Below are 21,877 nucleotides of genomic sequence, written 5' to 3'. Positions count from 1 at the left end.
GTCCCTGCGCAGTCTGGTTTTAAAGGGGAAAGGAGAGATGCCCCTTGAGCCCCAGCACAACAGATGGAGCGGCGGTGATGCACAGCCGCGCGGTGGCACTGCTCCTCCGGCAGCGGGAGCAGGCGGGGATGCGGCTGCAGCCATGGGAATAATGAAGGGCTGCTCCTCGGCTCCCTCTGCAAGATCGCTGCATTATTAAAAGGCGGCAGAAAGCGTCACCAAGCATCTGCACGGCGCTGTGCCCAGCTCAGGGAGGGAGGGAAGGAGGGTGTTGCACCATTCAATCTGCATTTCTCCAGCCATTTTTCACTGGTTACATCTTGCAGCACCCGATTACAACCCGACGTTATTTCGAGCATATTTCGAGCGGAGAGAGCCGGGTTACGAAACCAGCACACGCCATCGCTGCCGTAGCGATCAGTGCCGCGGTGCCTCCCACGCTGATGCTGCGCTGCTATTCACGGAGCTTCAATCAGCGGCTGCTTCTCCCTTCCCTCCCGCAAGCTGCCGCAGCAGAACCGAAGCAGCTCGTGCTGTCTGTGCGCAGTTCGGATGCAGTTCCACCATCCTGTTGTGTAGCTTCTCTCTGCCAGATGCTCATTGATAAAACAAAGTGGGCTTCACTGATTCTCCTCCGATATCCTCCAGTGCTGCTCTGCAGCCCGCCTTGCAGCCCTCACATGCAGGTCAGGCACCCACAGCCATTTCTGGAGCGCCAGATCTAAAAGATGAAACACATCCAACGTTTATAACCACTGCGCTTCAGTCAAGCATTGGCTGCTTGGATACATGCACAGGGCTCAGGGCTGTTTTGGTGGGGCACTTACACCAACATAAGCAGCACATAACCCTCAGAACAGCTCTGGGCTCTGTAAGGAAAAGAGAGCAATGCTGGTTTTGCTCCTTTAAACTGTTCTGAATGGCTTCTCTCACGGGCTGCAATTCAATCCGCAGCCCGGCCTCCAGGGAGCAAGACAGAGCACAGCAGCAGTCACTGCTGCTATCCAGGAAGGCAAACGAGCCCCGCTGAACGGGGAGAGAAAAGGGAACAAAACCGTATTTGTGACAAAGCAAAAGCTGGTGCACCAGCTGCTGTGAGCCAAGGGCACAGACTGCAAAGAGAAGAGCACGCGAGGAGTTAACACATGTGGGAGGGCACAAGGAACCAATACCAGCCTAGCAAATACCAGCAAAACGTGTTGTTTACTTAAAAACCCAGTCAGTGCACTGCAGAAGTGCTCAATAGCAGCACATCCATCGCTCACTGCTGCCCCCCAGCAGCAACCGCTTCCAACAGATGGTACATTTGTCAATAGGGAGGTTCTTTCAAGCATCACACAGATAAACGCCTTTGGAAAGCAACGGGGAGGGGGAAAAAAACCAAACCCAACAGAACCAAAAATGTATCAACCAAACCCAGCAACAAAAACAAGAGATCTGGTGAAATTCAAGCATCCACAACATTAAAAAGAACAGTATCAACACAGCAATTCAGTCATTTTTACTGATGGTTGCAGTTATGAAGTTCATTCTCATGAAAAAACAACAACAACAACAACAGAAAAAAAGGAAATAAAAGGAAAAAAAAATATTAAGAAAATAGCTATTTATAGAAAAGAAAACAAAAAGGGCTCAACCAGGACCGGATCTGTGCTGATGCTCTGGGTGAGCAGCCCGGTGGCATTGAGCGTTACCTGTGCACGCAGGCGTGCCTGGAAACCTGTCTGTACTGCAGCTTCAGTTCCACAAGTCAGGATTTCTTTTGTTGGTGGAAGGGGGGGGGCAATAAAAGAGCCTAATAGTTTCATACTGTATTTATTTAATAACTAAAATTCACAAATAAAAAGATACTCGCCAAGTCCTTTAGTTGTGTCATTCCCTCCTCCTCCACTCTACTGCTTTCAGATCCAGATGCATAAAAAAATGGGCTTGGATTTTATTTTTTTTTTTTAATTTTTTTTTTTTTTTTTAATTTTAACTGTTATATGATTGGTCGTTGGAGCTGAAGCACCAATGGAGAAGATGCTTTATGGAGATGAGAATACACCCCCTTGCCTTCCCACACACGTTTTGGAGGAACATAGGAGATGTACCAGTGCCCGGACTCCTCTGCTCCCATTTCCCCCACCCAGAGCATTCCTTTCATTGTGTATTTCCTCTGATAAGTGACTGACTGCAGCCTCCTTTTTCCCCCTTTCTGTCCTTGCGGGACCGCATACACGTTGGACATTGTTCATTTCTCACTCTGCCAGGCTTGGAGCCAGTGTCAAGTAGGTCCTGTTACAGCTCAGTGCTAGTTGTTTTTTAATGGGTCTTTTTATTTCAGGTAGGTTTGTGTGTCGATTCAGAAGGCTTGCTTATTTTCTTCCTTGTTTATATCTGACAAGCTGCTGGATAAGGCTATTCATACTCCAGGAACTGTTTGTGATAGAACAGCAAATATCTGCAAGAAAGCAGAGGTACAGTTTCAGCTTTGAGCCACAAATCATAGCAGATCACCATTTCCATGGATGCAACTGTTAAAAATGAGAGCTATTCATGTTATTCTTTTCAAATCGAAGCAATTCCAGGGATATGCCAACTCCCCACAGGAGGAGGAGGGAAGGCAGGGAACGTTTGTCCATCAGTCAGACCCTCGTGCTGTGCACCTACTCAGAACCTAGAAGCTCTGGAAGATGGGACAGTGTTGATGCTCACCCATCTAACACATCACAGCACAACATATAACCGAGGTGCTTCATGATACAATTGTTCCTTTAGAATCCCATAACCAGAGCATCAGACATTAGAATACCACAAACCGTCTGCCGTTTATCTGACAAACAGAAAGAGCCAGGCATGTGGGTGAAAACTCACGTGTCCCAACCAAACATGACTCACGTATGTCTCAATCTGTACTCAAATCTGGTGTTTTAGCAGGACAGAATTCTTCCTGTCCTTAATTACTGTACATGTACTGCTACAGAACAGAATCCAGCCCTCGGGCAGGCATGCTAGCAGGCAGCACACTGATCTCTGTGCTCATTTTGCACAACAGACACTGATGGGCTCACCACAAAACTCGGTTGAAATGCTTCAAAGCAATTTGTGGACTTTCCAATTAATACTGTTCTGTGTCCAGTCCCATGAACAGTTCCCTTGCACAGTGCAGGCCTACTCAGTATCAGCGCTCATCTAGACCAAGGAAAACGGATCACAGACCAAACCAGCTCACAATGAGCCAGATGTGCAGTGGTTGTGTTGTAGATCCTGTTCTCACTGCCTATGGCAGCTCTCTCCAGAGTCATAGCCCATCCCAGCACAAAACTAGCCCCTCGTTATTCAATAAAGACAAACTTTCTTCTGCTGACCTCAAAGTGTAAGTCAGCATTAAATAATTTGAGCAAAGCAAAATTCGGATATCACTGGAGCCTTTTTTTTTTTTCTTCCCAGCAGAAGTTCAGAAAAGGAAAATAGGAAAATCTGCCTAAAAAATTGCAAGCTGAACATCTGTGCCTGCAGGAATTAACATAAACGTCATGAATAATTAAAACAAAACCTAAAGAGGCTCATCTTTCCTGTAGCAAACCCATGGTTGAAAATGCTAAAATGAGGACTTCACTTTCTAAGTTAACCTTATTCTTGAGATACACCCCAGTCCCCAGTGATTCCCACAGATCATCAAATCACAGAATATCCCGAGTTGGAAGGGACCCATAAGGATCGAGACCAATTCCTTTGGGCTCTCTGATAGTTTTATGTTCTTCTTACACTGCGGCACCACACACTGCACACAGTTCACTTACCCTTCACTGTCTAGTACATCCTTAATGCTAGCCTTGGTGATAATGGCATCATCACACTTGAACCACTGGTCCTTGTGCTGCCGGATGAAGCTGGTATAGTGCCCACTCTCCAAGGTTCCCTGGTGATTAACTACTGCAAACAAGGAATACCTGGAACAGAGAAGAGTCAATCAATACGCGGATCAAAAGGGCAAAAATAACTGACATTTTAAAGAGGCAAAAGCTCATGTTCATAAATACAAACTGAAACAGTAAAGGATAGGATCCATCAATAAAACACCAGCTCTTAATGTTAACTGGGAAGAGGCCAACCCTGCCCAGGGAAAGGGAACGTGTTTCTCCCTGCTCCTACTGCAGTATTCCCTCCTGATGACAGCCATCAGCTTCACCAATATAAGCCACTGAAGATTTTTCTTCTAAAATACATGGAAGTTGATGCATCCCCGCAGAGGATCGCTATCTTAGTCACCTTCTACTTTCCTCTTCTGAACTAGTTAACTCAAAAGAGCCAGAAAAAAACACTCCAGGGGTAGGAGAGGAGGTAGTCTGCAGCATATCCAGTGATAAACTGCTATACTGATTAATTATCCTTAATTTGGAAAGTCTGTATGTATTTTGAAGCACTAGATACCATACCGCATTCAGCCTCTACTTCCACCTTCTAGATGTTCCTGTGCATTTGTTTGCTAGCCTGAAAAGCAGCAGACATCTCTGTCTGAAAGAAAGATACTGACACACTGATCAGGCTGCCTTTAACTTCTTTGCTCTAAGATTTTGCTCCCTGCCATGAATATACTTGTGGCTCTTTCTGGAACATTCTCCAGCCTTTACCTCTTTCTTACTGTACTGTCCCTCCAACCTACATACAAACACAGCTGCACAATGGTAAAATAATCTCGCTAATCTCCCTTGATACTGTCCTACTTATCTTCAAAATCTACAGAGCTCTTTTGACAGCAGTGCTGCAGTCGGCTCCTACTCCAGCTGAGTGCCCACAGAGCTGCAGATGTCTCCAAGTCATCCCCTTCTGAGACGAGCCCTTCATCTTGCCCTGCATGGAGGATTCTACTATTGCCACAGCAGTTTACTGGCATGCAGCATGCTGAGCAGCTCAAGACACCTCTGGTGTTACCTAATCAACTTATCTCCCTCTTCATTAACAACTTCTTCAACCTATATCCCATGCAGTCCTCAACAGTGATCAATCCTGTTTTCTTTCATGAATCTAACAAGTCAGTCCCTTTAGGACCACTTGGAGCACACGTGATTGGTGTCTGCTTCTGTGACAGCAGTGATGAGACCCAGTTAGCTGTTGGTTTTTGTTAAAATCTACTGCATGGTTCCCATTTCCTTATGAAACTTTCAGTGCCAAATGAAATCTGAGGCATTCATTGAGTAATTTAAACACACAACATTAACATTAGCACATGACTGCAGTGACTGAACCTGCAACCTTATTTTAAAACAGTTAGTCTCAGCGTCTCATTTTCCATATAGCAAAGTCTATTGGTTTCAATTACTCTCCTCTAAATTCTTTAGCAAGTTCTGTACCAGCCACTTTGTGACTGACTAGAACCTCATTACTGAAGTCATCAGAGCTTACTTTCAGCCCTCTGGGACTTGTTTCCCTTATTGCAATAGAAATAGGAACATTTAAAGGCAACACAACCCCCTTTGGGTATCGGAACCGTAACTGCTGATTTTGTCCACAGATCAATTAATTACTGGGGTTACCATCTTCAGTAAATGAGCTGCCACAAACCCACGAAAGGGAATGCAATCATGGCAAACCAAGCTTTATTTTGCAACACTTCAGACTTACTGTGCTGTCAAACGCGGTAACGCACTCTGTGCTGCAGGATATGCAGCAGGCTGTGCATCTCCTTCTAGAAGCCAACTACACCCTTCACAGTAGGAGTCATGGAATGTACCACTTACTTATTATCATTGTTTAGACTATCCGTCGGCTGCTGGTATTGCCCGTTCATTCTGCTCTCTTTACTGCAACACACACACAAAAATTCAGTCACTTAAAGCAGTGGCTTCCCAAACCCAGGAAATAGGTTTTACATGACATTGGTTTGCTCAATCAAGGTCCTAATTCAAAAGCACAGTGCTGCTTAGCAGCAGAGAAGGGATGCTGATTAGGATGCTAAAGATGCTTTATTTGTTCTTGCAGCAACGCTACTACATAGGAAGCACCATTTCTCCTGCCAGTCAAGGCTTTGGTGCTGCAAATACAGATCTGTTTACGTCAAATGTCCTATCCAAAAAGCTTTAAAAAAGGTTAGGAAACAATTTGTATTTTAGACCTGCTAAAATATCTAATTACCTCAATCCCTTATCCTCTGATGGGTCAATCATCCTGGCTCTGACTTGTAAATTCATTTTGTGTTTTGACAGCAGCAATAGGATTATGCCGTTCATTTCATAGGCGATGGAATTCAGATTACTGAGCTATGCCTCCTGATTATCCCCACTATATTCCATTATGCTTGATAACTTTCATCAGCAGATCCTGTTCTATCCATAGAGAATTCACCACAGAGGAACAGAAAAGTCTCCAAATCTCCAGAATGTACTGGAACAAACCATATATTCTTAATGTAACAGTATTTAACAGAGCTTCAGGGCTCTCCTTTCTCTCCTAGAAGGAGGATCTATTTTACTTCAGGGAAGAAGTCTGAAATTACTACGAACATTTCAGCATCAAATAGATATTGTGTTCAGAGATGTCATGTTTTGGGGCTTCCTGCATTGCTTTGGATTCAAATTAAATCTGAATATAGTCTTGAATATTTGAAGGGAATACCTGATAAATACTCGTCAGTTGAGCTGATTAAATTTCTTCCTTACGGAAGGAAAAAATTTACAGTTTTGTTCAATATAAACTTTATGTCTCTCCCAAACTTGGGAGGTGGGAGAAGCCTTCCTGTTTGCTTAAATACCAATTAGAAACACCTGTTTCAACCTGAACCATGTGCTTTTCTTGAAGCAGGCTGAAGGTACAAACCAACCAACCAAACCAGGTCTGCATGTGCACAGGAATAGAAAGGAAAGGTTTTTATAGCCTCAGAGATGTCCGTCTGGGGACTGGGTTGCATCTAGACTGCAGAGCACCCAGCTGTGATGTGAGATGACTTCTAGGTGGGCTCTCAGGACATGGAGACCAGAGCACAGAACTTAAAAGTTTGAAGCAACAAAGAATCTGAGTCTACAAGTTTAATACGCATTAATTAAAGAAAAAAAGCCTGAACTATTAAGTCCTTTCTGATGCACAAAACTCAACAGTCTATCTAAAATTACCTTAGGAAAGATACACATTTCAAGAAGCTTACAGTGGAAGTACCATTATAAATAATACTTTATCAGCTCGACTCAAGGATGTTTCATGATGTATGTGTATGGAACTGGTAAGGTTCCATACAGATCTTTGGGGGATTTAAACTTGCTACATACCTGGAAGCCATGAATGGTGTCATGTCCAGCTCCAGTGGAAATGAGACATACGTAGTGATCTTTCGCCTCAGTTTGGCTGAGTGTTCAAACCGCTGGGGATAAAGTGAAAGAATTGGTTTTTCTTTTGAGATAGACAAAGCCTCTCTATTATAAACATCCTAAGCTTGGGTATGGTTACACAAAAGGATATCAACAGGCAGCAGCTAGGGACACTACCTGATTTCTTCTACCACCTGGCTGGACAGGGATCCCCCCCAGGTAAATGCTAGAACGTGTTCTACTAGGAAAATAAGTCACTATTCATGGAAGGAAAATAAAACAGTATTTAGTAGATTGTTTATCTTAGAGTGTATCCACACAAATTTACTCTCAACTGATGTTCAAAAATACACTGAAAAGAGCAAACACAGCCTTTAAGCAGAACAGTGTTTAGTTCTACTATGCACTATTCGAATGCACTGCAGCTGCTGCCGACATCAGCACAGAAAACTGGTGACAGCAAAAGCTTGCTATCAGATTCACACATTCAATCCATCCATCCAATCATCTCAAATGACACATGCACAGGAATACCAATTCAAATTAAGGCAAAAATGGAATATGGTCATAAAAGAGCCCTGTCCCTCAGCCAAGAGCAGCCTGCAGCGCCCACCGCCCTTTTCTTCATCTTGTCGACTGAACATTAAATAGAAACGGGAACAAATAACAGAAAGACATGAATGAGTTTCTATTTAAAGGCAGCTTCCCTCTCCATTTCTCAGAAATTCTGCTCTATTTACACTTCTAGTTAATTATTTTCCAATTGTGGTGCCATAACAATTCCCTAGCAACAGATCCAGACGTGAAAAGCGAGGACTTCCAGAATCCTTATCTTTTGTGTCTCTCTTTTGCTTCAAAACATGAAATGAAATTTGCATTTTTGGATGCAAACACAACCACTCCAAAAAAAATAAGTTTATTTTCACAAACAACTTCAGTCGTTCTGCGTAAGACTGAAGGAGGTTTAGCATATTGATACGGTCTTGTCCAAAGGGCAGAATCACCTACACATCTTGCCAACCGCTCTGCGTTAAAGGAATAAAACGAAATTAAAAAGAATAGAAAAGCAGGAGAAAAAAAAAAAACCCAAACCCCAAAACTCTTTCTCAAAAAAAACCAAAATCAAAAGCCACGCAGCCAGTCAAGAACTCTTAAAACCTCAAGCCTGCCGTGCAGGAACCGCCTTTAGGAAGAGCATGACGAGCAGCAGAAAAACAAAGGAACAGTGTGACTGTCTCAATCAGGGCAGTAACTTGGCTTATCACACTGTGTATTGCCCTGGTTAACATGGAAGATGTAACTGAGGGAACACTGGTGTTTATGAGGAAGATCACCAGAAGGCACCACAATTGTCCCTAACAGTCTTAAAAGACCAATAAGTTGCAGAAGTGGGAATTCTTCCCACCTGGACTACCCTTTCTCTACTGGAAATCAGAGTTAAGCACTTCAAATGAATGCAGGCCTTCCTGTGGCATCCCATGTTTTTATTAACAAGCTTCTGTACAAGCGAGACAAACTCTGAAAATACATTTTAAATGGCTGCTATGCTGGCTATGGAGTCATTATGTCATTCAGTTCCAAGCTGCAGTCATTTCTTGAATACAATCTGTGAGTTGCTCAGTGTGACAATGACATCGTAGTTACACAGAATATTAGATTTTCCAGCATGAATGTACTGAACTCGCTTAGAGGCTGCTGGAAAATGAACCTGAAAAAACATCCGCTTGCTACAGCAAAACCCAACATTTACTTTGCCATGACAAGTACGAGATAAAGGCCTATTTCCAAAACTGCTGAAGCTACTCACACGTTTCACCAAAGTTCAAAGCCTAGAAATCATCTAAAAATTTATCAGCCAAAAGAAGCATGTGGAGAAGAAGTTGGAAAGTGACACAGTAGGAGCCTTCACTGGTACACAGCACAGAGGCTGCTGTTCAAAATGTTTCCACTTGCCACAGCCATAGGTAAAATACTGCTTTCCTTTATGTAGCTTACTACTGTCACTAGATAGGCAGCTGCTAGAGTTGAGGACAGTGACCATCAGTTGCTGCCTAGCAGTGATGGGACTCTGTCATTCTGTCCCAGGAGACACTCAAGACCTGAGGTCTGCATCTGAAAAGCTCATGTATATCAAAGATGCAATTACGTGACGGCTGCTCCCGTAGAGGCCCACGGCATCACTTTTCAAGGACCCTTTGCCTGCTGATACAGAATGACAGTCATCCTCTATGATAGATGCTTACTTTGCACCACAGTCATGCTCTTTTTATTTAAGACATAAATCACACAGGACTTAACAAGCTGAGGGCACCAACTATAACATATCTCCCATCTGACATAATTTGGATTGGAAATGCTGAAGAGTAATCTTCAGTGAATTAGTTGGGAAGATAAAAGAATCCTTCCTCACTGCAACCCCTGCATGCTTTCCCTTCAGCACAGAGCTTCCTCTGAGGCATCTTTCCAGTAGATGCATAAAAATGTTACTGTGCAGAATGAATAAGCATTACTGGAGACTGGTTTTTAGGCTGGTTCAGGTATCATACTTGTCCTCCCACTTTAGTTCTAGGTTCTTGCTAGGTTCCCAGAGATGTACTGCAAAGCTACATTACAGGCATTATAATGGTATCCTGATAGAAAATCTAGCAAGGCACGCAACTTGTTCTTCATATTAATTGATATAATAAAAGAAGACCCACTGAAAGATAAATTCCTGGACACATCTTCTATCTCATCCTCTGAAAGAGGAATAAACACCCTGAGCTCTGTCTGCCCCCTGTGAACTTACTTTGAGATGAAAACAGGCCACAATGGGTAATTTCTTCATAGTGAGTTGTTTGGTAGATTCCTGGTAGCTATGGCAACCACTACATTTGATTTTGGCACTGCTTCCTAGATGTTCTGGCCTTGTAAACCTGAAAAACACATTAAAAAAGCAAAAGGATGCTCAATGTGATCAGACTTTTTCACACATGCTGAAATCACTTTTCGCTGTTACTTGCATCTCTCCAGCACCTCAACAGAAGCCTTTAATGGCTTTTAAGTGACATTTTAGGGAAAGAATTAAAAAGAAAACAGACCATTATTGGAGGTATTCAGGCTAAGTGCTACAGTTCAGATACCCCAACTGGGCATTTACCATTGCTCTACTTGGGCAGATTGCACTGAAATGCATCAGCAACTAAAAAAGGAGCTGAATGTTCATTCCCCTCCTTCAACAAGAGAGTTAATTTTCAGACGGACAGCAAAGATCTTCTGCTTTCAAAGCCAAAAAACAATGACTTGGAAATTCTGAAGCAAAAAGATAAGACTTTGGCGCTCAGCTGCAAACTGTTCTGCAGGACACTCTGTGCCTGCAGCCCCTCCAGGGCTGAGGTCAAAGCTCAGATGACACAGAGACAGACACTACTGTTTTCAACCACATAAAACAACAGTGCCTGCAGCAGGCAGTGTAAAATTTATCTTTGCATCACGTGGATTTGACTGTTCACTGTCAGGTCCTCTGTTGGTCTTCTATTTCTTTCCCACTCTGCCTTGTGTATAACCTGAAATACGTATAACATACATATTTCATACTGTTTGGGGATTATGCCATGACAAAGTGTCACTTACTCCCATTGTTCACTGCCACCTGTGGAGAAGAGAATGGAACCAAATGCTTCTTACCCCACCAAAACTGTATTTATCTCAACTCATACCTTCGCAAGCAGTCTGTGAGAGTGGTGGTGCCTGATACATGGCTTTCCCCATTTACGACACTGCCATCACTCCCTGGACTCAGAGGCCAGAACGGGGTGGAGGAGCCTGGCAAATCCAAACTGATGTCCCAAAATGGGTCTATCGTTGTGGAAACGCCACTATGAAAAAGAAAGGAGTTTAATACATACTTGAAGGAAGTAAAACGAATGGGTTCCCTCAACTGAGAGCGCACTCCAACCAGATATTTAAAGAACTATGGGATCTACATCACCCCTAGAGGGCACTCAAAGATGACAAAAAATATACATATATATATGCATATAAACATATAGTTGCTCCAGAGTGTTTTCCCACAATTCATTACTTTTCTGTGCTGTAGGAAATGTATTTCAATGCAAAATATGTTTATTTGTGATCCAGTTGGGTTACTTAGATACAGATGCTCTGTTCGTACCACCAGCTAACATCAACAGCACCACTTCCATGCAGATCTACTAGTTCAGAAGGCTGGTGCTCTGCTCAGGACATGAAAGGTGGTGCTGAAAGGCACTTAAAAAGAGGACCAAATATTTCTGCCACAAGGTAATATTTGCAGTTTCAAACGAAGATTTCTTTGTAGCATTTGGAATTTGAGAGGCCAGTGAGTAACAACTGCATCAAGAAGTGAACGTTCTCTAACAAATTTCTGTAGAAGACAGCTGAAGGCGAGCCAACAGCTAGAGCATGGGGAAAGCTGCCCAAAACTGTGCTCTGCACTGACTCAAGCCCCTTGCTTGGAAGCATTTTCTGATTGCATTTATTATGCTTTGTTGTTGTTGAGTCCTCTCCTCTTCTAAAAGTAGAGATCTCACCAAGCCTACAGTGTTCTGCCTTTTTTTTCCCCCCTTCTATCTTCATTTGTGCAAAACTTGTGAATTTTTAAAAGAGAATTTCTTTTGTTAAAATTTCTTCCAAGCTCATACCAAGCCATGACACACCAAAGTGTTTTACTGCAAGGATCCTGCAGCTCCAGCAGGCAAAGAACATTAATTCATAGTTATTTTTCCTACAGCAAATCCCCTGCAAATCTCTCCAGGAAACTGAGAACAAAAACAGATTCAACCCAACACAGCACAGTGTCCACTGATGGGACACTGCGAATGACCATCAACAATGCAAGCCCAAAAAAAAAGGTTCGTAAAACAGAAATTCTGACTTTTGAACTGCGGTGACACCAAACACCTTGAAAGTCAGCTTGCTCCAGTACACAGCACGTCAACTAATACAATTTTTCTTACTCTTGTAAGACATTCACTTGCTGCTGCCTGAGATCACCTAACGTCAGACTCTTTGAAACCTCTCCTGAAGACACCTGGGGCTCCTAACTGAAGGAAAATAGGGCTGCATATCAGAATTTTCATGTGACAACAGCTGCACACTTCTGGAAGCAAACAGATCTGGAAAGTCTTTTTCTCATGAGCTTGGTAATCACCCACCTTTTAAAAGTAGTAAGAAATCTACATTCCTAAGTCTTTGAAGCCTTTTTTTTCTTGCAGCGTCTCAATACACGATAGTTAACTGGTAATTTATTGCATTCAGCTGATGTTGTATATGAACAGTTCTCATCTTGCAGGCATTTTGTTGTTAGTTTTCTGATGCACAAAAAAGAACTCAGTACACTGCTGCACCAGAGAGCGTGCAGCCTCAAACCAAGAGCACAGAATTGGAATAAAAACACTTACTGGCAGACTTGACAGGTAACATCAGACTGTAGTCCGCCTGTGAAGATTTGGTCTATGATGCAGTTACAGTGGTTGGGGTTGTTGGCCTTCTTCCCATTATCATCACCTGGAGGAATGCAAACAGAAACTGAGAAGTCAAAAACCCTCCTAGGGAATAGCAGCTTGTCTTGGAATGTGTCTCCAGTTGCTCTTTATAACAAAACTCAAACATACTGTAAGTTCACATAGACAATATGGAACCCTCAAACAACTGTGCAAATAAAAATGAGGAAACAAAAAGAGATCTACAAAAAATATAACAGAGAATCAGAAGGTGACCAAATGCAGTCAACTCCTGTAGAGGTGAAGCTATTACAGTAGTCAGCAAATCCCCTTTCAAGGCACAGCCCTGTTTCCCTTTGCAGAGATTTGCTTTGTGCTATCTGGTGTGAAGATCAGCTCCTAAGACGAAACAACTGCCAAAATGGTTAATGAAAATGACTCTCTAAACTTCACTAAGGGGGCCACTGTGCAACATTTGCAGCTATCCAAATGGCCAGAGCTTTGCCACAAAGCATTAATTTCTGCTTAGACAGAGTTTTGTTATTTTCCTAGATGAACACAGAGGGGAAACATCAGCAGATGCTGCTTTTTAACTCTACCACCCTCAACTTTTGAGGGCCGTGCAGGGGTGGAGCACTGCTGAGACCATCAGCCTTCAGCCTGCTGCCTATACCCCGGGCTTTCAGCATCAACATTTATCCTCCATTCAAGCTTTCACCAGTCAGAAAATGACAGATGTCCGTATTGGAATTGGAAAGATTCTTTAAATACACAGCAACCCTCTACCTTCCCAAGGGATACCATGGGCTCACACCTATCTTCCAAACCCTATGAACGGCCACTGCAGGTCTAAGGAGCGCAGCTATTCATTTTATGACGAGCACTGAGATAATGCCAGTTCAGCTTTCTCAGATTAACCATAGGTTGAAGTAAATAAGCAATAACTTCTTGGCACAGTTCTCAGCTTTGAGGCACATTCCTTCTACTCTCCATAGGTAACATAGGAGAGACACTTTTCTTCTTTGATTTCTGAGACTTATGCTTACTTCCTTAGGTAAGTTAGATGCGGTCAGTTTTGCTCTGCAAACAGATGCACACTACATTTTACAGCAGCAACTAATCATTCTGTAAAACACATTTTCAGATGCCTTCCAATATCCTGTAACAGAAACAGCTAAGACAACAGAGTTTCTGCCAGCTTCCCTGGGACTTTTAACTTACTACCAAGTATTTCCATTTCAGAAATCAAATGCTATGCTGATGACTCCTCAAATCACAGCTATTATTCAAAAGTAATTAATTTCTAGACAAGTGCGTCCAAAACCACCTAAACGAACCAATGTAAGGTTTTCTTTGCTAGAGTCGTCCTTAGCAGTCTTAAGAAGGGACATCCTTTTTCTATATGATACTTCAGAAGATTGTGAAAAGACATTACTGACAAAGGTTCCACCTGATCCTAAGTATGGAAATAACGACATGGGTGACACCTACCAATGGCAGTTGGCCACCTGAGTCAATTAGATCCTAAGTGCCTCAGCCAAGCTCTCATCCATCTGCTTTACAACGTCTGTTGGAGTTGCCAAGAAACGCACACAGTCTCCTTAAAATGGCTCTTGAGCAGAATGCTCTACAATTAGATGTGAGACGTGCAAGCTTCCAGGTGGGGGTGACCTGGACTCGAACACTTTCTGATAAGCATTTCTGCTGAATCTTACTGACGTCAGGATCCTCAGAAGGGCTGAATTATGGTGATGGACAGAGTGTGCACACAGATTGCACAAGGCATTCCTCACCTTTACAAGACCACATGTAGGCTTTAAAGACTACACGTGGATTTAAAAAAATATATAACCCTACGCTTGCTATCTTTGCTTTTAATGTTCAATTATAAAAACAACAACTGTTACATTCCTGTAATCTCACCATTCGAGATCGATTCCTTCTCTCTATTGCAAACAGGCAGAAGCAGAGAATGAGCATCCAGAGAGTATCAGTGGACTGCAGGTAACATCCCTGCTGGGCACCTGTAATAGGCAGCCAGCGCCGCCTCCGGGAGAGCAAGAGCTCCCTTTTCAATTACACAAGGCAATTAGCATCAGTGACGAGAGGGTCTCAAAAGAATATCCTGCAAGCCTGTTCGCAGCAAAACAGAAGGGCATTACCCACTCAACATTGTTTCCCATGACATTTGGTTGGAGGAGGGAGGGAAGTCAGATTACCACCTACTCACACTAGTCAATAAGGAACAGATGCCGAGAGGAGGGATATTATGCAGCTGAGAACTGGAAGCTGTGAGGCTGTTGTGCTCAAGTTAAGGTTACCTGCAACATTTCTATCTTACAAAGTTGGTTTTACCTTTCCAGGTTTGATTTTCAAAGCTGTTTGTAATTCTTACCAGGAAATCAGCGGCTTGTTGTAAAGGATTGGTGAGAACAAGCCTAAAACTAAACTCAAAACCACATCAATATACAAACCAATGTACTTGTTAGAAGGAAAGAAGAATTAGTTTAAAAGCCTGAATTCCAATTAAATGAAGCTTTTAAAAACCAAAGTGTTACCGTGCCTGTGCAATAACCAAGCACATTAACTTGTGCTCAATCGTATACACATGTGATATACTACTGAAGTTACATCACAAATAATAACAGCACAAACAGATACACAAGATTACTTTTTAACTTGGAGCGTGGTTTTGAAATAAATTAGTTTCACCTCTGGCTTCCATCTTTTAAAGGAGAAAAAGGAATTAAAAACTAGTATCATTTTACATGGGGAATGTATCAAAATGAGACAGAAGCATTGACTGTTCTGCTTTGCTTTGGCCCCCACTGTTCTGAACACGTCCTTGTTGTTCTCCGTCATCAAGTGCTGCACACGTTGATTTCTACAGACTGCAGCAGATGACTTGTTTCACAGACATATGCTTTACCAGCTCCTAAGAATATCCTGCAGAACACACAGCACAGGCTGTGGCTTTGCTCCCAAATCTCAGCACAGCATTCTCCTTCTGACACGATCCTCAGCACCAGGCTTCAGATTTGCTTTGTAGCAGAGCTCGTTAAGAAATGAACACAAACTGCTTCATGAGAAGTAGATAAATGAGGAATGTCCAACCACTGCTTTCTGTTGTTGCTGACAGGGATCTGGGTAGCACTGGGTGAATAAAGCTTGGGTTAAAAATGCTGTATTACTTTCTTTTTTTTTTTTTTTTTTTTTACCTTGCTTTTCAAATGTTAGCATAGAAAGGCACAGATCTACTGCTCCTTGATGGTGGTGCTCTTGTAATTAGGAAAAAAAAAAGTACAGACAGTAATTTCTCAGCGCTGAATATGAACTTTTCAATTGAAGACGTGCTCCATACAGAAAAAAATAATGATAATTCAACAACTCTGCCCTAAGTTTCTCCAATGTGGAGCAAGTCCAAGACACTGTTAATAAAATGCAACTTGGATGCAACGACAGGAGTTTGTGGAATTATACATGAGTTTCTCCCACAGCACTGATGGGCTGCTTGCTGTACCAACTAACAGCTGACCTTCTGCTACACGGAGCGGGCAGATACAGCCCCACATGGCACCCCTTTAACACATGAGGAAGCCTGGAACTCCTGGAGAATCCCGCACTAAGAGCAGGTTATCTGTTGTGTGTTATTCACTGAACAGCCTAAGAGCGCATGCAGGAAGCAACAGATCAATGCAATTTCAGCATCTTCTATATTCTGAACACATTCAGATACTGAAAATCAAAGCTGCTGTGCATCTCAAAGATCAAAGTCAGTATATGCCAAAGTCCAGGTGAATGGGTAGGGTCCAGTACAAAAAAGGTGGCTATCAGCTACACAGCAAAGCTTGTCACAGCATCACTGTGGCAAAGAGACTGATATGTGGCTGCAGACTGAGCACTGAATCTCATTTTGAAGCCTTTGTGGGGAGCAGGACCACAACATACAATGGTACTGCAGAGCTCTGAGAGCTGTAAACCAGCCAGAGAGACTGAACTGCACAAGGCACAGGTACAGCCTGAGCAGCACCTTCCAGCAGCAATGCTGGAAGAATTCAGATTGAAAAAACACTGCATTTTCACTTGGAGGAGGCTTTTAGGAACAGACCGTACACACAGCTGGGTTAATGGTAGAGAAAAGAAGAATTAACAGCTTAGCCCTTCTTTCCTCACCTAAATATCACTTTTCAGTTAACTTACCCTCTTCCAGCTGTTGAAATAATATGATGCATAAGCACTATAAACTCAGTTCCTTTTCCTTCAGAAATACCTGGTGTCACTGCACAGCACAGAGCAGCCCTGCTAGCGATCAAAACGTGCCCAGCACAGACACTGCAGCTCAGCACAACTGCGTCAGCACAGCAGAGCTATCACCCCTGAGATGTGGTTTATGTGGGCGATCACGCAGGAATCCTGAGCTTCACAATTTCAGTACAATTAACTATAACCAAGTATTTACTCAGTCACCATTAAAAAAAAGAAAAAAAGAAAAAGAAAGAAGATTCCTATCAGTTTTAAAGGGTGCACAAACCTTTGCGTATACAGAACAGAGTCTGTTCTCTTGCCTTCACATTCTTGGAATAGAAGGGGTGTCCAAGCAAAAGGCAGACAAGGACCCCAGTAAATCCACAGAGGAATGTAACTTTTCTTGTGACTACCTGGGTCAGCCCATACACCAATTTCAGGGCAGATCATTTTGTGCTTGGTAGGATGCAGCACTGCAGAACTTATCTTTTAACACACAAAATTGCATTTTCCAGATTTAGATGATAGATCAATAATGAGAATTCACAGCATTCTCTGACTTGCTTTACAGCACTTCCTGGAAAGCAAAGTAAATGGAATGGAAAAGTGATGACTGGCATCAGCCAAACAAGCATCACTGGGGTATTCATCCTTCTTAACATAAGGAGCACTTCCATTTACTTATGTACCTAAATCCATGATGATCATGGATGATGTCCAGAAGATGGGGCTTTTGAAGACAATTTCCCCCATGACAATACTATGTCTAATTGCTGAACTTGCACTGTGTTTTAATTGCTGAACATGATTACTCTGAAGTGTAAACTTGAAAAAAATTTAATTCTATAAAACAAATCTTTTATATTGGGAGAGAAAGTGTTATTTGCTTACTGCGATTTTATATTGTATTACTACTAATATGTTTTCATATGTGTATTCTACATGTGTGTCTGCCTGCATGCCTAAGCATGTAAGTGGGCAAGCAGTCTCACTATGCAGCTAAATAACCAGCTCATTCCAAAGGTGCCTTATCATGACCACACTTGAAGTTCTGGTCTACATGAACTGGTTTGGTTCCCACACAACTGCACAACCACTTCTTTTAAATGGCTTTGATGTGGCATAGGTTATTTACCATAGTTTAATACAAGTCTCTCTCCAGTTCTTCAGAATCAGATGCTCTAAAAGCTGGGTGCACAGATGTCAAGGATCTCACAACAACACCTTCCCACTGGTAGTGCTGTGAGAATGCAGTTACGTTCATGCAAATAACTCAAACTTGAGGGTTTTAATTAAATAACTGAACTCCAGTCCTTGCACTGAGTGCTAGTGGCACCCACAAGCCACAAAAGCTCAGCACTAAGGATTCAAAAACCTAGTCTGAGCTTGCTTAAAGCACTATGAAACTGTGTGTTGTCAACAAATCTGTGATCTCCAACCAACTGCAGAACAACCCACGCACAGGAATACACCCTTTCCAACCAGGGTGTCCTACAGGTCTTCTTCATAGCATCAGTTTCATCTGGACCAGAGAGGCCAAACAGAACAAAGAGTAAAGATACATCTGAGAAAGCTCCATTTTGTTGGTAACTCCAAAGATTCTTCATTTAAAGCCAAAACACGTGTAAGAAAAAACAAACTCTGTTCAGGTTATTTCTTAGTTTCATGGACATTTATGGTTGCAATTTTTTTTCTTTACTCCTTCCCAAACTGATCTTGAAGCATACAAGAAACAGATGCATCATTTTGTATCAGAGAAGGTGAAAAAGCTTCAAGATTTGTTAGGCCAACAGCTCAGAAATGTTACAGCAAGAAGAAAACATTTCTGTTTGCAGCTGAGTTTTCTTTACTGTTAATACACAGTGCGAGAGAGGTGAGTACCTGGATTGACTCTTCCTTACAGCACTTCAACACTCGTTTCATTAAGCTTACTGAATTTCTGTTGGTGATTGTCAAATGACAGATATTAATGATTACATAAGGGCTGCTCTGTGGAAACCTTTCCTGGGAAGTATTAACTCTGGAGAAGGCTCTTTTGGAGGACACCCATTATGGAACTGAACAAGCACATCTGCTACAGTATAAGGCTCTCTCAAAGAAAAAAAGCAAGACCTCAAAACGTTTCAAGGAAGCAGTATCAGGCTTCTTTCTGATAGCCCACTGACAAGGCACAAAACTAACTTCTAAGTGCTTTTTCTAAGAGCACTAGAGGAAATTCCAGTGCTTTAAAGTTTATTTTTAGTGACAAAGGGATTTTTTTTTGTTTTGATAGTACCAACCCTGCTATCTTCCCTTACAAGCATAGTAGAAAATGTCTGTGCAAGTAAGAATCAAACTAGATCAAACATCAACAAATCAAAGAACTCTTAGTTAAAATTTTATCCAATTAACAAACGTAAAATACACAATTCCATGCAGTTATTACCAACCCATTGATTTACACCTTAGACAGTTCACTCCTAGAAGAAGGCCATGAAGTGTTTTTTACTGTACTGTGCAGTTATGTATTTCATATATGTACTAATAAACACAGTGTCAAAACCAAAGACTGATTTTATTTTTCTTATACACGTTTCTGTAAGCAACAGGGCAGCATAATACAGAGGAATAATATCTAAGCAAAATAGCCTCAGCCTCCCCTATGTTCCTTTCATCAGTGATGAGACACTGAATTCCACCCAGCTCAAGTATACACAGAACTGAAATGGAAACTGTAAAGACTGTCTCTCAAGCCAGTAAGAGAAGAACATAATGGTGATTCAAACCAACGTAAAGACTCAACTGCTTCTAATTAGGAAATTCTGATAGTGGGAATAGTCTTGTCCTTTAAGTCTATCAGATGTTTTAAGAGGAAGCTGCTAAGACTGCTTTACTGGAAGACACTCTTTGCTCTACCTCCTTTTGATCCAACATTCCTTGTTGATTGAAGACTCGGCACAAGCCTTACCTTTGCAGTGTCTGTGTAGCACATCTAATGCAGCAATGAGGAACTCGTGTGCATCTTGTTGCTCGTACCCTGCTAAATGCCGTGCATGAGTCCATACCAGGTGCAATAACCTATATGGAATGTGAGGAGATCGGTGCCCAGAGTAAAACTGCTCAAAGCAAAGAAAAGGACATGACTGTTAACAAGTTACACAGCCTTAATGCATTTAATTATTAAAATCTTTAAGAGCGCAATTAAGTCAAATAAATTTAAATCATTTAACTTTGATGGTCTTAATAATGAAAAAGACAGTATTTAATCAGACTACTGAAGAAACAGTCTCAGAGCTCTGAGAAGTTTCCTTCATTTAGCAACAAATTAGCATTAACGAAAGAGGGACAAAACCCTCAAAACAGTCCGACATCGATGCCTTTCACTCTAAGAGAAATCTGTGGGTTTGCTGGGTTTTGGTTCTTTCTGAAAAACCTGCCACGTTCTAATTAAAACAAATAAATAAGTCAGACATAAAGAAACCCAAACCAGTGATGGCCTCTGCTTTCCTGGATTGAGGTTCGGCTCCTTCCTCACCCCTCTCCATGTCATCCAAGTCCTGCTGCTGCAACTCCTTTCATCTCATTCTGAGTCTGCCATCACCTTTTCCTCACTCCTGTCAACAACTCTGGCATCCCCAGGCTGAGGTTAAAGCCAGCAGCCTTCCCTAAGCAAGCTGACTTCTGTGTTTGTTCAAGAACTGCTGCACCATGGTACTGGTCCCCAAAGCAATGCTATGAGCAATTGGTGCCCCTGCAGAGTGTCAGGAAAAGCCCAGACAAGCTTGTTTAGCTGGGCTTCAGGCTCCATCTGGATTTGGAAATACTGGTCTGCAGCCTGATGAGGACAGAATATCTGCAAAGGCAAACTTCCCCATGGCAATGTACCAACGCATATTGATCCAACTGGTATTTCACTGAGAATGTTAAAAAAAGGAAGTATTTAAGGGTAATATTTTTGACAGTTGGAAATTCATAAGGCCTTCTGCCTTCCCTAACCTTTAAAAAGCTATTTTGCCAGTAAAGGGTGCCTGCAACACCACAATTACATTTTGCCACGATCCTTCCAATCTCACAGAAATTTATTTTCAGTTCCTCTTCCCAAACACAGAATACAGCAAGCATCAAACATACACAACAAGGCAAAGGTGCTAAAACTGGCTCATCTACTCCTAACACCACGTTTCAGCGTATTTCCTTAAAAATACATCTATTTTTAATTACTGTGAGCTCCCCTTCTTCCAAAGAAGATGATGTACCTCTGCAGCCAACCACCACAAAGTGCTTCTATAAATAAAAGGATCAATAGTCAAAGGGGATGCCAACAAGAATGACACCAAGGGACCAGAGCAGCGGTGTGCTAATGGAAATCTGCTGACACAGCTGCTGCTCAACATAATTCGGGGAACTGCAGCAATAAAACTTCTCTGTTCTGTCACTCCTTACAATTAGTCCCAGAGCTCGCCGGTCATTTTCACCAACAGCACTCTCTGTAATTACTCCACTGCAGACACTGGAGCTGCCAGTAGCTTGTACATTCTCTACTGCTTCATTAGGATGAGAAGTACCTAACAGGAAGCTTTATCACATTATTGGTTATTATCACACAGAAACTAGAAACACAACTAGGAAAGGCTCTGATGACCATATATGTATGCAGAAGAAGCAGGGAACGACTCCCTTTTCTATACACCAAAATGAAACCAAAGGATCTGAGTGTGTGTTCAGCAGCAGCACTGTATAAATGTATAAAACATCCATCCCAACTCTATGGTTTCCTCACTGGTGGAGAGACCAACCTATCAGCACTGATCCAATACATAAAAAGGATATAAAGCAAAAGAAAAAAGGTCAATTTAAAGCCTTATTTATTCAATATTACACAAAGCTTTTCATTAACTGTGCAAATCT

At 42.2% G+C, this 21,877-nt stretch overlaps 1 protein-coding gene across 7 annotated transcripts in view; it reads right to left on the bottom strand.

Annotated features, from left to right (window-relative positions):
• Positions 1-1,799: 1,799 nt before the first annotated feature.
• Positions 1,800-21,877, bottom strand: part of USP22 (ubiquitin specific peptidase 22) — an 88,050-nt gene continuing 67,972 nt past the window's right edge. For all 7 annotated transcript variants that reach the window (XM_085513914.1, XM_015876787.3, XM_015876789.3 and 4 more), the window contains 8 exons: positions 19,938-20,085; positions 12,704-12,809; positions 10,982-11,140; positions 10,072-10,198; positions 7,245-7,336; positions 5,724-5,786; positions 3,786-3,935; positions 1,800-2,443 (listed from right to left, as the gene is read on the bottom strand). In XM_085513914.1, coding sequence (XP_085370040.1) covers positions 2,401-2,443; positions 3,786-3,935; positions 5,724-5,786; positions 7,245-7,336; positions 10,072-10,198; positions 10,982-11,140; positions 12,704-12,809; positions 19,938-20,085 — 888 coding nt within the window. In that variant the 3' untranslated portion in view covers positions 1,800-2,400. The remainder of the gene's footprint in view (positions 2,444-3,785; positions 3,936-5,723; positions 5,787-7,244; positions 7,337-10,071; positions 10,199-10,981; positions 11,141-12,703; positions 12,810-19,937; positions 20,086-21,877) is intronic.

The sequence above is a fragment of the Coturnix japonica genome, chromosome 13 (assembly GCF_054131305.1).
Source record: "Coturnix japonica strain WE chromosome 13, WE-NBRP24, whole genome shotgun sequence".
NCBI lineage: Eukaryota > Metazoa > Chordata > Aves > Galliformes > Phasianidae > Coturnix > Coturnix japonica.
This window is presented reverse-complemented; position numbering and strand designations above follow the sequence as displayed.